We start from the raw sequence: 16224 nt of genomic DNA, 5'->3' as shown, positions 1-16224 counted from the left end.
GTTTCTGCTTTCAGGGTGTCAACAATGGATGGTAATGACCTAACAGCACCCAATTTCGGAGTGTCGGAGAAAGATCAAACGGATCGAGCTTCCACAAGTCTTGAATGTGACAGTTCTCAGTCTTCTCAGCAAACATCTAATGTACGTATTTCACCAGAAACTCGTGAAAAGTGCTGCGTTTTATAGGTTGCTGAAAACTTCACAGGCACACAGCCTTCAAGCGATGACGTCAATGATATTAACGAAATTGAGAAGGTTAGTTCCTGGTGTTTTTTATTATTGAAAAAAGTTGAGTTTCTCAGACTTCGGTCGACTTCGCTATCGAGTCGGTGCTCAAACAAGTTAGTTTGTTCACCGTTCGGTCAATCAATTTATTAATCTTTTTCAGACTAGAGAGTACAATTCTCAGCGAAAAGTACATGTGTTCGAGGACGATATAAAGGTTTTCGTTTAAAAAACACAATTCCTGATTTTATCATAGAAAATGTTCAATTTATCTACATATTTGTGCATCACCTTACTATAAAACATTTCAGTTTCGACCATTCGATCATCCCATCAATACGAGTTCGATTAATGAAAAGCCATCCAATACTCCAGAACAGCTTAAAGCATCTGATGTCGTGAAGACTGAAATATTAGCTGAGAAACAAGAAATAAAAGAAGAAGAACGCGAGGTACAAAGAAAACTAGGTATAAAATTATTTGGTTTTTTAAAGGGATCTTCTGATGCTGACCTATCGGATGACAGTAAAGATAGATGTCAAGGCTGTGGTGCATCGGGAAACGAAAAAGAAGAAGCTTTGAAGCTCGAAAGAAAAAAAGAGAAGCCAATGAGTAAAAAGAAGTCCCACCTCGCCCCGGGACCTGATTCTGAATGGATTAGGTGCGATAGTTGCGATGGATGGTATCACTTTGGCTGTTCTGGCTTGGAACAATTCGAGTATCATTTGTACGAAACGTTTTTCTGTAATAAATGTTTACCAGCAGTCGGCCCCTGCAAGAGTGAGTTATTGATATTTTGTAACTAATATGAGTTTTTGGGTAAGAATACGTTGTTCAGTGTTCGAAGCAGTTGCACCGCATCGTTTGCGATGGTTTGATAAGCATCAAATTGACAAACCAACAGAAGTCGGTTCTCGAACTTGGATTCAGGATTTTACTACTTGGGAGCACAATTTTCCTCTTCCGTAAGATTATTAAATGTTTTTGTTATGCATTTACGTTCTTGCAGAAACGAAGATGAAGCTTGTGTTGTTGAAAACGGGTTCGAATTTCATAAAAAATTCTACGAGCATGGTGGACCTCAAAAATGGGACAAAGTCTATCTTGTCAAAAACCCAGATGGATTGAAGATGACAATGCCACCGCATGGATTTGATATTGAGGAAGTCGTTGATTTGATGTCTCCAGAACATGAAGTGGATACAATTGACGTCTACAATCAGAGCACTTATTCCATGAAGTTATCCACCTTTCTCAAGAAGTACCGTGATCCCTCACCTAGAAACCTTTTGTACAATTTTCTCTCGTTGGAGTTTTCCGACAACCAAGCGTGAGTGTGTCTTTTCGTTCTCTTGCAATCTCAGTGTTTTCAGATTCAAAGAATTGGCGAAACCTCCTCAATTCGTGCAGGAAATCTCTTTGGTCAACAAGCTTTGGCCTGATCCATCATCTGAAGCATATGCAGACCTTCTCCATAAAGAATTGTATTTGCCAGAAGATTCTAGACCGAAAGTGGAACAATTCTGTCTTTCTGGGATGGCTGGTTCCTACACAGATTTCCATATCGATTTCGGCGGAAGCAGTGTGTATTATCACATTTTCAAAGTATGAGCTTCTCGAAATAAAAGTGTACTCATATCAGAAAATTGCAGGGTAAAAAAATTTTCTATATTGCTCGACCATCGAAAAGTAATCTCGCTGCATACCAAAAACATGAAACCTCTCGCTCCAACTCTGAGTGGCTTGGTCATAAAATCAAAGACGAAGTCAAGAGAGTTGAAATCAATGAAGGAGAAACACTTCTGATTCCTGCCGGATGGATCCATGCGGTTTACACTCCAGAAGATTCTCTTGTTTTTGGAGGAAATTTTTTGCACCTTGGAAATGTTGAGATGCAAATGCGAGTCTATCGTCTCGAGAACGCCGTCCGCAAATCATTGAACACTCCTTCAAAGTTCTACTTCCCAAACTTCGACTATCTCCATTGGATGTACATGAAAAATGTGATTACTCCGAAACTCAGAGGTATTCCCTATTGTTTTCATATCACCTTTTACTATTAAAAAAATTCCAGAAATGACAGAAGAAGGGACGGACATGAGTGAAGAAGATCCTAATTTGTGGAAAGGTGCGAAGTTCATTTACGAAACATTGGAAGAGTGGCTGCGCAGAGACTTAGCGGACATTGCGACGAGAGAAGCAAGAAAAAACGAAGTTGGATGGGTAGAAGCAGAAGCAGAAGCATGGAATGACCGATCCGACGCAGATCTTACTTTTGAAGAGAAAAAAAGAATTTTCAAGACTGTCCAAAAACTAATACTCGATCAAGAAAAAATGCATAACAGAAAGATTGGACTCTCGATTCCCAAAAAACATAAGCGCAAAAGTCACGATGGACCTGATGACGATGATGATTACACACCAACAAAAATGAAGAAATATTCGAAACAGACGAAGAAAGGAAGTGGCGAAGCCATCCCGAAAGTGAAGAAGATAAAAACTGATGATGTTGTCGATGAAATCGCCATAAATGCTTCTTCAAGCATTCCGAGTGGATCTATGAAGCTGAAAATCATCATAGGACCAACAGAAGATCAGAAAAACGTAGTCCACATGTTCAACAACCAGCATTCATCTTCCGGAAGAAAAGTCAAGCTCAACCAGTCCGTGGCCGAGTATTGTGGGTCTCACCTTGATACCCGTGGCGAAGAAACTCCAAATAAGTCGACGAAGACTTTCGAGGAATGTAATAACGAGTTGGAAAGATGCGAAGCAGTGTATTCCGGAGAGAAGATCAAGAAAGTGAAGCTCCCGAAAAAACCCAAAGAGCCAAAGGAGAAGAAGGAGAGACCAGGTAACCTGTTTTGGTCCCGTTATTGCTTTTATTCAATTACTTTCAGCCAAGAAGGAGTCAACATCAAGAGATCGTCTTAAAAAGATGCTCAAAATGTAAACATCTACCTCAATTATAATTGTGCAATTACACACATACCAAAATCTTTCATTATTCAATTTGCTATGTTCAGTTCACTTGAACATTAACGCTGTACGAGGTTGTATGTTTTCTACTAATTTATCGATCTCCGTCTATTGTGAACGGGGGATAGGCTTACGGCATCTAAACATAATAAACATATATAATCATACTTATGTTATCAACTGTGTAAAGTGTTGTATCACAATTCATATTAATCTAATGTGGGGATCAATCTCAAGTTTCCCCGAGTTTAGATGGCGGAAGAGAAAATCGAAATCGCCCCATCAGCGCTTGGAACAAAAGATTTGTAAGATCCAGCTATTATTTCATCAATAAAGGAAAATTCTTTAGTTGGGATAAACGGTACGAAATGGAGCTCACTAATTTTGAAGAACACGGAGATGAAGGAGAAGTTTGGTTTGGGATCTCAGCAGAAAACAGGATAGTCAAGTATCTGATTGATTCGAAGACCAATAAGAACGCCGCAATTTTAGACTTAGGATGTGGAAATGGGTCCGTCTTGAGAAAATTGGTATTTAAATCAATTTTTGTATAGTGAGATAAAGTTATCATCTTCAGAGATCCAAAGGTTTCTCACAGTTAACAGGAGTTGATTATTGTCAGAAAGCTGTTGATCTTTCTAATGCAACCTCAAGAGCTGAACAAGAAGAAAACGAAGAAGAACAACTGGTTGACATCAGATTCGAGGTTTCACTATTACTTTAAACAATAATTCAACCAATTTTTCATTCCAGCAACTAGATATAACTGCCCCTCGAAACGAGTTCCTTTCTTCGAAATTCGATGTAATACTTGATAAGGGAACATGGGATGCGATGAGCCTTTCTGAAGAACGGGAAAACCGCCTCAAAGCTTATCTTGAACTTCTTGAACAAGTGATGACTGAAGGAGGTCTATTCATTATTTTCTCTTGTAATTTCACATTGTAAGTCGACTTTCATAAGAAATTCGAAAGTATTTCATTCATCATTCTGTTATTTTCAGTGAGGAGATGAGTGAACAATTTGGTCGTTCGAGTCTAAAGATCTTGTGTGAAGTGCCAGCGACTCACAGCTTCTCGTTTGGTGGAAAACAAGGTGTCACTTCAACGGGCGCTGTCTTCCAGAAGACTTCATAAACACCTTCCTTTTATTGTTGTTATTTTTCTTCTCCTCGTTTCTTCTTTCTCAGTTATAAAAAGTGTGTTCCTTCATTCTCTCACCCCCTTGTCTGTTCTCTTCCACTCACTCTCTAATCAGGTGCATCATCATTTTAACGCGAGTGTTGCTGCGAGATCTGCCAGCGAAGCATTTTGCATTGGAAGAGGCAGGGAGAGCTCCTGCCCGAGACACTACTTTTCGCAGAAAATGGGAGTTTGATAGGCGGCGCCTTCTTAGGCAATCGTCTCCAGGGACTTCTTGCCAGAAGAAGGAAGGAGATGGGAGGGTGCTTGTGACCCGGAGGCTCACTTTCGGCTTCGAGGAGCACACAGATTCCACGTCTTCTTATTCATATTTTTCCCTTATTAATCATTCTTTTCAATCTGTTTTTTCATTCGTTCTTCTCCTTTTTCACAGTTTTTAAATCCATCCATTCATCAATATTTTCTTGTTTTCGTTGTTTCCTGCACATATTCGATTTTATTAGTTGAGTAGAATATGTGGAAACATTGTTTATTTATGAGAATGGTGTTTCCGGATATCAATAGGTTTTCTGATTACGGAGAACGAATATCATGCAAGTTTTGATATATTTCAGCAAAATTAAATTAGGGAAACTGTACAGTTTCTCTCAATTTCAGAAGTTTTCAACTTCTTGAAAAGTCAAGAAACTCCAAATTTCATGAAAACGTTTTAGAAATACCGTACTCTCAAAATTGAATTTTACCAAGAATTTTGCAAATAGGAGATTGCACTTTTCCACATTGTAAAATCTAAAATAGAAAAAGACCTTTTTCTAATCAGATGAAAAATGTACTTTCATTAATCTGATCCCAAAATTATCCGATATGAACTCTGTAAATTCTTCGTAAATCATCTGAATCCTTAACACAATAAAATGTGTCACGTCCGCCCCCCTCGTGCCATCCGAATCGCTAATTGTCACTGGTGTGGTGCCATCAAAAAAGTTTGATTTCATTGTGCCGTCGGGTCCTTCCTTCTTTTCCTTTTTTCTCCTTTTTCCTCTTCACCACCACCACAAACGTCGTTTTTTCCATTCTCTTCCTCCAAATGCAAGAAAAAGAACGGAACGTTTTTGCATAAGTCATTTTTTTCAATTTTGTTGTTCAGTTACGTCGTCGTTGACGGCTCCTGAAGATGTTGGAAGACGTCGAATAGACAAATTGTTGTCTTCAAGAAAAGAGAAACAGAAGCGTCGTCTCGAAAAACATAATGAAATAATTCAATTACTGTCTTTCTTAACCGCCCGTTTTTCAACTGCTCTCTTATTTTTATTTCCAATTCTGACCACTTGTTCTTATTACAGAATGAAGCCTCATTTATGTGATCAGCCAATGAATCTTACACGTCGAGCATGCTGTCAACTTGTCTTGTTTTTAAATGATACTGAACGGGTGGGTCGAAACTATAAATATTATCAAACAAACTCATTATGTAGATGATTAAGAATTGAAGAATTCAGTGACTTCTTCATATTTTTACTCACTGAGGCATTTCAAACATTCTAGACTATCTTCATCGATAAAAAAAGAGTTCCGAACGAACAAAAAACATTGAATCAACTACTATATATCCCCATCGGAATACTGTAATTATGATGTTTTCGTCTGAAATAAATGACCGTAGGCTATCTTCAGTCGGTGACCTCAAGTTTCTTTCCATGTTTTTCAAGTCTTCTTTCTTCTTCTTTTATTCTAACTTCTCCAAAACGAAAACACTATTTCAACAAATAAGGAGAGTATTTATCATGCGAGATTTCTGTCAGAGAAATCCCCGTGGGATATTCGTTCCCCTAGATGTATTCCTTTCCCTTGCTCTTCCATCATTATTTATGACTTTTTGACGCTTTTCTCTATATTTCAGGTGCCGCCTTGTTCCACTTCAATGTTTCCATCAACTACAAGTCATGTAAGATTCCTATTTCAGAACTATCAGATTATGTTCAAATTATTTCAGAAACCTCCGATTTATTTAGTGGAGCCAGTTGACGAATCAGAAGATCATTTGACTTTTTTCGTTGGAATTTTTATGTTGATGATTATCGCGTTGGCATTTTCAATTGGTTTGAGCAAAATGACTAAACCAAAGTGGGTTTTTTCGAAGATTTTATTAATATTTGAATTCATTACTTTCAGAGTTTCAATAAGTCGTTACAACACTTCTAATTCTTCATACGATATTCTGATGTGGCTTTCAAGCAATCCAACAAACAGGTTTGTTTATTTTGATCTAAAATCAATTGTCAAAAAGTTGATATATTCTCAAAAATTGGAAAATATCCTTATATGAGTGTCAAAAACAAACTTTCTCACTTACTCTGAATCTCTGATTTCAGATCTTCAATGCTTCTTCTTCTCCGATCAATGTGCCGCACTCCAGCTACTCCGGACAGCAGTGTCTCTGTTGTTTCTTCAAATATCCCGTTAGTTTTTCAATTTGATTCACGACTTTTTCGTAAAAGAGAAACAACATTTTCAGACTACTTCCTTCCTATCAACGTGCCAGTCAATCGACTTCTGCCAACACTCCACCGCCTCCGTATTCTGCCACGTCTTCTCTGGTCACTTGAACACTTTTTTGTTTTTCCTTTTTTGAATTAAACGGGTTACTGTTTTCGCTTTGAATCCTTCTTTTGACACTTATAAAATTTTCTAATTTTGAGTTTTGTAGTTTGAACTTCGACACCACCAAAAGTCTGTAATGAAAAAGAAGATTGAAATCTGATCCGATCTACTCAGCACCACCATCTTCGTTTGGTTTTTTTTCAAGAGGTTTTTGATGTTCTAATGTGAGAAAAAAGAGAGAGAATGACGTGGAAACTTATCAAAATGGAATAGCAACTGGCTATGTGTATGCATTGATAGCCAAGCGGAGAGCATCAGTGTACAGTAGTTGAGAGACCGTGTAATCGGAAAGAGACTATGTTTAGATAGAGAGAGAAGCTCCGAATCGGAAAGGGTGAAATACGGATTAACTGTCTCTCGGTAGCTTCATCTATACGTGTGTGTGCTGCTTTTAGCGCATTTCTGTTTATTTGAAGAGTACCTCCCAGTTGGCGGTTTTAGGTGATGCTCACCCTTTTCATTTTCCCCCCTTCTTCTGTTCTTTCTCTTTTTTCTTTCGGCAACCCCCATTATTTCCAGCGCGTCACTGTTTACATTGTGCAAGTGGTCACGCAATTAGGCGCATCAAGTTTCAGAGAACTGGACGGCGGAGACTCCAGAATAGTGAGAGTATCCAGAAAAAGAAGAAGAAGTCAATGTTCCCTTGGATTCCCATTTCTGATCACACATCAACCAAAAGTTTTATGTTTCTTAAGTGTCTTTCTCTTGGTGGGAATACTTTTATTTGCTCCACTGTCTTAGGAAGATGATCTCATGAAATCTGGATTTTGAAATTTCACTCAATTTGTCACATTCCCACATTCTTTCTTCTCCAGACTTGAACTTTTTGTGCACTTTCCCATGATGTTCCTCTCGAAAGACACTTCAAATCTCTTTGATCAATTACCTGATAAATCAAATACTAGTTGAAAGAAGTGCATTACAGTTTAGTAATATTGAAATGTTGACGTTTTGTCAGGATGGAAAGTTCACAGTTTTTCAAAACATTACACTGGATGAGAAGTATTTTGGTACGATCGAAGTTATACACACAATTTTTCAATTTTTCACAAAACAGATGAGCCACAAGGACACTCAAAATGAAACCTTATGTATACTGTGGGACGAAATTAACTGAAGTATGGATACTTAGTAGATCTATCTGTTTCTGATCAGATTCTGAACAGTTCCCTCCAACTTCTTCTCCAAACCTTCCTATTCACTTCCATTCTCATTTCTTTTGTTGTCCAACAAAAAAAACTTCATAATTGCTCATTCATAATGTTTGTATCTTCTTCTACATGTACCTTAACTTCCCGTCTAATCTCCTTCCGACCACATTCCACTCAAGCTTTCCTCTTCCTGTGCCCAGTTATTGTTTGCCTTTTTCTTCTAAAATTCACATATGCATCCGTCCGTTTTTCTTTCTCTCTCGACTCCTTGAACCGCCCCCAATCCAACTTACCGTTTTTCTTGCAACATCTTCTTCTTCTTCTTCCAAAAACGGCAGTTTTGATGCAACCTTTTCCGAAAGGGGCAGCTCCCCTACCAACCCCCGAACATATCATATTTCTGTGTCAACAGCGACATGAAGCTCAGCTCTCGGGTGAGCTCTCTCTCCCCGCACCTATTATTTGTACTTTAATATGTACATATCAGACCACTTCTCATTAGGACTTACACCACCACACCAGCTCCCTATCCATACCATTTTCGCCTCAAAAACGTACACACATGAAATGAAAACGAGAGAGAATGAGGACAGTGCCCGCGACTCATTCATATCTTTTTCTCATTCAGATGTTATTAGTTTCGTGACTCATTCTGAATATTCATACGTCTCTCCTCACTTTCTTTCCCCAATCAACCTTTTTCTGAATAGTCAAGTTTGTTTGAGTTCTAATCAAAAGAACATGAACTTCACATTCGGGAAAGGCTAATTCGTTTTCTGCATTTTTCTGTGGAAGATTCCATGTTTTGGAAGGCTGTGCTGGTTTCAAGAAGTGCGCTATTTACCTCTTTCACTTTTGTAGTAGACCACATATTCTTATGAGTCATTACTTGAGGTGTTCGACTCTCAATTTGACGTATTTCAGAAATGAATTGTAATTTTTTTTTGGTTCAAACGAATCATGGTTCTCCGTGATACAAGTTCGCAAGCTCAAAGTAGATTTAGTTCTACAGTAAACTGCAAAAACGAACAGCTTACTGCCCAGTACTGCACAGGAAGTTCTGAAAATATCTGAACATTTGGAAAAGTTCCTTACTTTTGAACAGCTCAATAAACATGATAAGCTACAGTTTTCATGCCTATAGAACCGTCTTTTGCACCTCACTTGTATAATTACAACTACAAAAATTGACGTGTCCGTTACCAATGTGTGCTTTTGTTTTCAATTAAAAAATGAGGCATTGTCTTTGAGTGGTTCCTCTTCGGTGCTCCATTCAGTTAATTTCATAATGTTACATAGATTGATAACAAAAGTTTTTTCCAACAAAACCGGTATTTTGAAAGGGTTAATTTTAAAACATTAGATATTATCATAACCATGGGTTGATTGAGGCACAACCTAAACTTTGGAGAGTACTGTAATCTTACCCTTTCAGTTTGATGGTTTGGCTGTAATGTTAATACATAGCGTACTGTAGAATGATTACAATGAGCACTCAACATTTGGTTGTATTCTCCCTTTCCTCAAATCTCCTACTTTCTTTTTTTCTTCTCTGATACCGTTTCTCATACTGTTAAAATATCAATGCAATTGAAGTAGAAATTGAAAGTTTTGTGCAAATATTTGGCTCATCTCATCAAATTAGACCGTCGTTTTCTCTGTTGGCAGGAGAACTGCAAAGTTTTGGCGGGGGAATCTCTGAAACATTAGAAGAAGAGAGAGAAAAATGACTAACTTTTTCGGTAAATAATCGCCCGGGTTCGCGACGCTTTTTTTCATTACAGTTGGGCTAACAAACCACTCGAAATAAAAGAAATGAGAGGAGCAGTAAATGAGAAATAAAGAGAAAAAATGGAATGGAATGGAAGGAAGTTTGTGTTTTCACTGTCATTTACCGTTTATTTCCTAGACAAATTTAGTAGATTAGCAGTCGCTTTTTGAGGGTTGAAGAATTGATTTGAGCATTCCAAAAGCTGCAGATGTCTGCCTGCATGGTCACCTAAATGATGACGTGGATTTTTTTTTAGAATCCACGTGTTATGCTGGTTCGAGGAGATCTATGAACTTGACCATACCCAGTAAAATAAATTGATTCCTGCAAAAAAAGCAGGTTTTCCTCGCAGACATGGGACCTCCATGCTCATAGTTGTAGTGAGAGAAGTTGATTGATCTCTTTAGAAATCAGAATTTTCAGAGTTTTTCGTGAAATAGGAAACTGAATAGGTCAGGTCCATTCTCCAACATTGTAAATAATGTTCTGAAGATTCAGATCGTAATATAAAATTAGTTTAATATAAAAGGTTCGATTTCCACTATCACTTTTCTGAATGCTCTATTTAGTTTTGCAACTAAAACCCATGTGTTCTGGTTTCCCCCGGTTCGCTTGACCTCATTCTCTTTCATTTTCTGTTGCTCTCATCTGTCAATTTGAACAGTTTTTGAATTCCCCATTGATCACTGATCGTTTCCTTCTCTAATTCCACGTGATCCCTGCACACCTATTTTTTGCTGCTTTCCTTCCTTTTCTCATCATCACTTGACAAATAGAAATTGAGCTCGAACGCTGATTATACGCTCTCTCTTTCTCTTACCATTTCCCGCCCAGAGGAAGAGACCGCCCATCTATACCTACTAAAATTTCGAATGGCAACCCAAATCCACTTGGCTGACCTTCCTGATGCTTCCTCTTTTTCTCAGATTGCGCCAAGTGCTCTTGTTCATCTCAGATCCAGATTTAACCGAGAAATGCGCATATTTTCTCTCTCTCCCTCCTTCTTCTAATACAAAATTTGCATGCCTATCCATTTCTTCTTCGTGCCGTCCGTCGTCCATTCCATGTTATGCCCCCGCAGACTTCTGCTCCTGGTGCTCCCGCGGGGGATTCTTCCTTTTTCTATTTGTTTTCTGGTGGCGCCTCAAGACAAATTGTGTCCTCTTCTCTGTCTTCCCGTGCGGGAGAAAAATCTTCTTCGAAAACTTTTTTCAATGGACGAAAGGCATCTCAACACTCATCATCCACACTTTTTTCACAAAAGACCCAATCATCGCTTTGTTTTTTTTTGCCTTGTTATCAGTAACTTTTCCATCAGAATTATGACTTTCATATCTTAACTTTTCTGAACAATATTATCCAATTAAAGACCAAAACACAGTTCCAAAACCATCTCCAAATCTGACGATTCTCTCATTTTCACTTTATTTGCTCTCTGGTTTTCAGTTATGCATTTTCTCTGATTTCCAAACTTCCGGCGTCATCTGAAACCTTCTGAAACCTTCTCAATCCCATTTTTTCTCCTCATTTTTGGCACCACACCCCACCAACTCTCATGCAGATATATTTTCATAATATCGGATTTCTGTGCTCATTCCTTCTTCTTATTCTACCACTTGTGACCACGCCTTCTTCTTCTTCTTTTTTCTACTTCTCGATTTCATTCCTGTGACGTGGAATCTCTTCTTCTTCTCCATCGTTTTTTCTGCAGTTTGATTTTCCATTTTTTCGTTCCTTTTTCTTCTTTTCAATCATTATTTGTTCATCTGCACATATCTCTTCAGTATTTATCTTCTCGTTTCAGATCTCGTTCGCTCATTTCAAAAAGCCCAGCCAATGGGTTTCAAACTTGTCGCTCTCAGCAGTTGGCTGCTGACTGTTAGGTATATTACAACTCTATTTCACTTTCTTGAATAAAACATATTTTCAGCGCTCTATCAATCGAACACAATGCAATTGGAGGTGGATGTATAGATCTTCTCTGTCCAGATACTGCATCTCATCATGGACTTAGAAATCTTGTAAACGAGGATACATTGAAAACAGATGCTTGCTCAGCATGTAGTCAATGCACAGAGAACGGATACAGTGTCTGTCTTCGACCAAAAGATTCAAGAGCTTCTCGTACTGCTGGAGGATGTTCATGTGCTCATACTCTTGCTGCTAACTGTCATACTGATTTGACTCAGATCCAACATCCAGCCAACCTCACAATGAAGACATACACCGCTTGTTATGCTGATGGTATGCATTCAGAAACAGTTTGAAACCCTACTTGATTTATTTCAGCTCTTCAACGTCCACCACAACCACTCGCTGTCAACGAGAATTCATCCGTTGTCGTGACAATTGAACCATTCTGGTTGGAACCATACTGGAGGCATCTTAAGATTGAAAATGTCACTCTTCACTATAAATTCCAAGTGAAGGTAGCACTTTTCTATCTTAATTTGAGCAACAATAATTTAGTTTTCAGGCACCAGAGCATTGTGAAGGAGAGGTGGAATCAACTCCAGCTGGAATTCATACTTGTGTTGCTTCAGTTCTTGTTGATTTGTCGGAAAGTAAAGAAGATCAACCAGGAGCAAAAGATGACGATGATTATGACCACAGTGATGTAAGTGGAATCAGTGATTATTGAAGGAAGAGAATACATAATTCCAGAACTATGATCAATATGATGATGATTTGCCACCAGAGGTTCAATTCGATCGGGATGTTTTCTCTGGAGCCAAAGAACTTGAGTCATATTACACAGCCACCATTCGTCGCTCTCGTCAAATCAAGGCTTCTGCCTCAAAAAATGAACAAATTTACGATGGAGAGACTATTATGGAGTCAGAACATTTGAAATTCGATCTTAAACCAGAACTTTATGTTAATGGAGAATCAGAAGTTGTGGATGAGCCATCTGATGACTCAGTAGTTGTAACTACAACTGAAGAAGAATCTGCAACTGTTGTTCAGGAGGATAAGGATGAAGGAGATGTTAGTGATGAAACTGGAGGAACAAACTTCTTTGAGGAGGAGGAGAAGAAGGAAGAAGAGACAAAGAAAGAGAAGGAAAGTGAAGAAGAAGATGGAGTTCTGAAGGTTAATTTGGAAGATATTGAACCAACAAAACTGAAATCCCAAGAAGAGGCAAAGAAGAAGGCAGAAGAAGAAGGTGATGAGGAGGAGAAAGAAGAGAAAGAAGAGGATGTTGAAACAACTACAGAGAAGGATGAAGAGAAGAGTGGAGAAGATGAAAAGAAGGATGAAGAAGAAGAGAAAAAAGAAGAAGATGAAGATAAAAATGATGAAGAGAAGAAGGATGATGATGATGAAGAAGGAACAACCGCTGCTGGAGAAGATTCAGCAGAATCAAGTAAAGATTCTGAAGAGACTACTACTGTTGAGCTCATTGAGGGAGAGACTGATCCATCGCAACAAAACTTCTGGCAACGATTTGTCAACGGAGAGAACTTTTTCAGAGTTCGCAACATTTTCGTCGCTTGCCTCACTGGTTTCATCATCATTTGCGCAGTTGCTCTCTGCTGTGTCTATTCGAAGAGATGTTGCAAGGTAAGAGGGTTGAAACCGAGATTCGAAAACTGCATATCTCTATTTAATTGATATTTCCAGACGAAGGAATCAAAAACTTCAAACGGATATCGTTACACATCTGCAAATCCGCCACCAACAGAGCTGGTGAGTCGTGAGAAAGAGCATCTTCGGCAATAGGAAGCCGTCGTCCAGCACCTTCATTCGTTCCGTGTCCACAACTAGCTCCTGCTCTTTTCTTTTCTTCTCTCTCTCTCTTAATGCTCTAATACGGTTATTTCTTTCCTTGTTTTCCTGCATCTAATCACCCCAAAAAGTGCCAATCCTATTGACATGACCCATTCATTTCCCCCCTTCTCACTTCCCATTTTTCCCACTTTTCCAGATTTCCCTTCCCCCCAACTTTTTCGGTGACCGTGTGTGTGTCTGTTCTTTTTTCTGTATAAATATCTCATTTATTTTCAATATATTTTGATGATGATGAATAAATAAAATAATTAATTTTCTCTCTTTGGACAGTCAACAATAAGCACGTGTCACCGGAAAAACTGAACACATACAACTGACTTTAAACTGCATACAACTTCTGATCCTTTCCAGAAAACAGTCTCTCGTGTTCCATCTGGAGCTGCTCCAGAAGATGAACAACGCCTTTTAGCCGAAGGAGAAGCATTGGAAGCGTTCAGAAATGTTGTTAAAAGTGGAACACCAATCCAACCGAATAAAGTTGAACTCGGAATTACTGTAGGAATGGGAAAATTCGGTCCGATTCATAGAGCAATGTTCAATTCTTATAATGGATCTGTTCATGATGTGAATGTTTATTTATTGAAAAGTGAGAATCAGTGTTGAGAAGCAAAGAAAGAAAACAATTGAATTCAGATGTATCCCGTCTGTCAGATGAAGAATTGATCAAGTTAACTTCACTTTTGAAATCAAATATTTCTGCCGGAGCACATCCGAATGTTGTTTCTCTTTGTGGAATATCTCCAGCTGGATCAGGTAATAAACAGATTTGTACTGGTAGTTACTTTAGTTTTTGCAATTATTGATGAGAAATACAAATGTTGTAAGACTATAGATGCTTTCGTGAATTTTATAAAGTTATCCAGATCTTCAGACTCACAAAATTTTCAAATTCAGAAGAAAACTGCAAAAGGAAACAAATTTCCCTGATAAAAATTTCAAAGCGTTTTCGAATTCCAGATGTAATGTTAATGTGGGAACCACTTCATCAATCAGTTCTTCGAGGAGTTCTTCGTGAGAGTCGTTGTGCGAGATTCGGAACAGAACCATTTAATATGGCTAGTTTCCTTTCATCTGAACGACTTGCTGCAATTGCGATTGGATGTTGTAATGGAGTTGAACATTTACTCAAGAAGAATGTATTCCCAACTCATCTGTCAACTTCAAATGTTCTTTTGGCTGAAAGAGGAATCGTCAAGATTGGAGGATTCGGTCTTGCAGAACATCATGCTCTTGATATGACTACTGAAAGTGTAAGTTCAAGAAGAAACTTTCTTCACGATCAGATCATATTTCAGGCACCAACAAAACTTCGTTGGATGCCGCCAGAATATTTCAAGAGAGATCACAAAATGATTCATAACGAACAGACAATGATTTGGCCACTTGGAGTAACACTTTGGGAGATATTCTCATTGGGAGGAACTCCATTTGCATCACTTCGACAGACACAAACATTCATCGATGCAATGAGAGATGGATCAGCTCAACTGGATCCAATTTCTTATTGTGGAGAGGCTGTAACACAGTTACTTTCCACGTGCACTTCACATATTCCAGAGGCCAGAGGTGATATTCGAACGATTATTAAACGACTCGAATGTATTTCTGCTGATGCGAAGGTGAGTTGAGATTTAGTAAAGAGTTGAGATTCATTACAGCAAAATTTCAGACTCAAATAAATCTCAGTTACCGTGAAGACTTTCCATACTTGCCAATCGTCACTCCGTTGGAGCAACAAAAAGAAGAATAATCAGTTTTCCCCGTGAATTCATTTATTTTTGCATCCTCGCTAATCCAAAAATCATCTTCAAATTTAATTTTTTGTTATATGACTGTTGATTTTTCCCGAGAATAAATAGCCTGTATTCGTTGCGTAAGGTATTTCGTTTCAATCCGATTCCTGTCGTCGTGCCACGTAAAAAGAAGCCGAATTGCCGGTTCTTCACTAGGCATGCCAGATGCGAAAAGCAAGATAAACGAAAACTTGCAAAACACTTTTTGTTGCACCTCGATGCATATTGCGCAAGATATCTAGAAAAATCTTCGTGGCAGTTTTTCTAGTGATGAGAATGTTACAATTCGTCTGAAGTGTCTTGTGAACTTCCTTTCCACATCGTTAATCTCAATTCTGTCCACTCTCATATTTCATATTTCTAAGTTTGTAATTTCATTCATTCAATCTATCATTCCAAAACAAATTAAGTGGATTCTTTATCGAGATGGCGACACTTATGTAAGACGATGTCACAATTACTGGTTTCGGACAAAAATGTATATACTTTAGTTAGACAACACAGTTAAATTAATGCATTTCATATAGAGATTGTTCTAGTACAGTAACCCATATCTAGAAGGGATTGTTGACTGTTCCAATGGTTTCTTTGCATTAAAAAAGACTTCGTTCCGGTTTCAGCGAGATCAAACTGTTCTTTTCTCGAACTGTTTGTATTTGCAAGGTACAGCTCTAGGATCTCAACATATCTAATAAAGATTTCCAATTTCA

At 38.3% G+C, this 16224-nt stretch overlaps 2 protein-coding genes across 2 annotated transcripts; both read left to right on the top strand.

Annotated features, from left to right (window-relative positions):
• Nucleotides 1–24: 24 nt before the first annotated feature.
• Nucleotides 25–3178, top strand: GCK72_014587 (uncharacterized protein; the record flags this gene model as incomplete). Its single annotated transcript, XM_053730362.1, has 12 exons — nucleotides 25–141; nucleotides 187–255; nucleotides 303–341; nucleotides 389–442; nucleotides 537–677; nucleotides 720–1005; nucleotides 1064–1190; nucleotides 1235–1555; nucleotides 1599–1830; nucleotides 1878–2250; nucleotides 2300–3079; nucleotides 3126–3178. 12 exons carry the CDS (start codon nucleotides 25–27, stop codon nucleotides 3176–3178), a joined length of 2592 nt encoding a protein of 863 aa, XP_053585134.1.
• A 3089-nt stretch (nucleotides 3179–6267) lies between these two features.
• GCK72_014586 (uncharacterized protein) lies at nucleotides 6268–6952 on the top strand (the record flags this gene model as incomplete). The annotated part of the gene is made up of 5 exons (XM_053730361.1): nucleotides 6268–6291; nucleotides 6340–6470; nucleotides 6519–6596; nucleotides 6719–6805; nucleotides 6862–6952. 5 exons carry the CDS (start codon nucleotides 6268–6270, stop codon nucleotides 6950–6952), a joined length of 411 nt encoding a protein of 136 aa, XP_053585133.1.
• Between the last annotated feature and the right edge of the window lie 9272 nt (nucleotides 6953–16224).

Source organism: Caenorhabditis remanei, chromosome IV (genome assembly GCF_010183535.1).
Source record: "Caenorhabditis remanei strain PX506 chromosome IV, whole genome shotgun sequence".
Classification (NCBI taxonomy): Eukaryota; Metazoa; Nematoda; class Chromadorea; order Rhabditida; family Rhabditidae; genus Caenorhabditis; species Caenorhabditis remanei.
The sequence above is the reverse complement of the archived record's forward strand: the minus strand, read 5'-3'. Positions and strand labels throughout refer to the sequence as shown.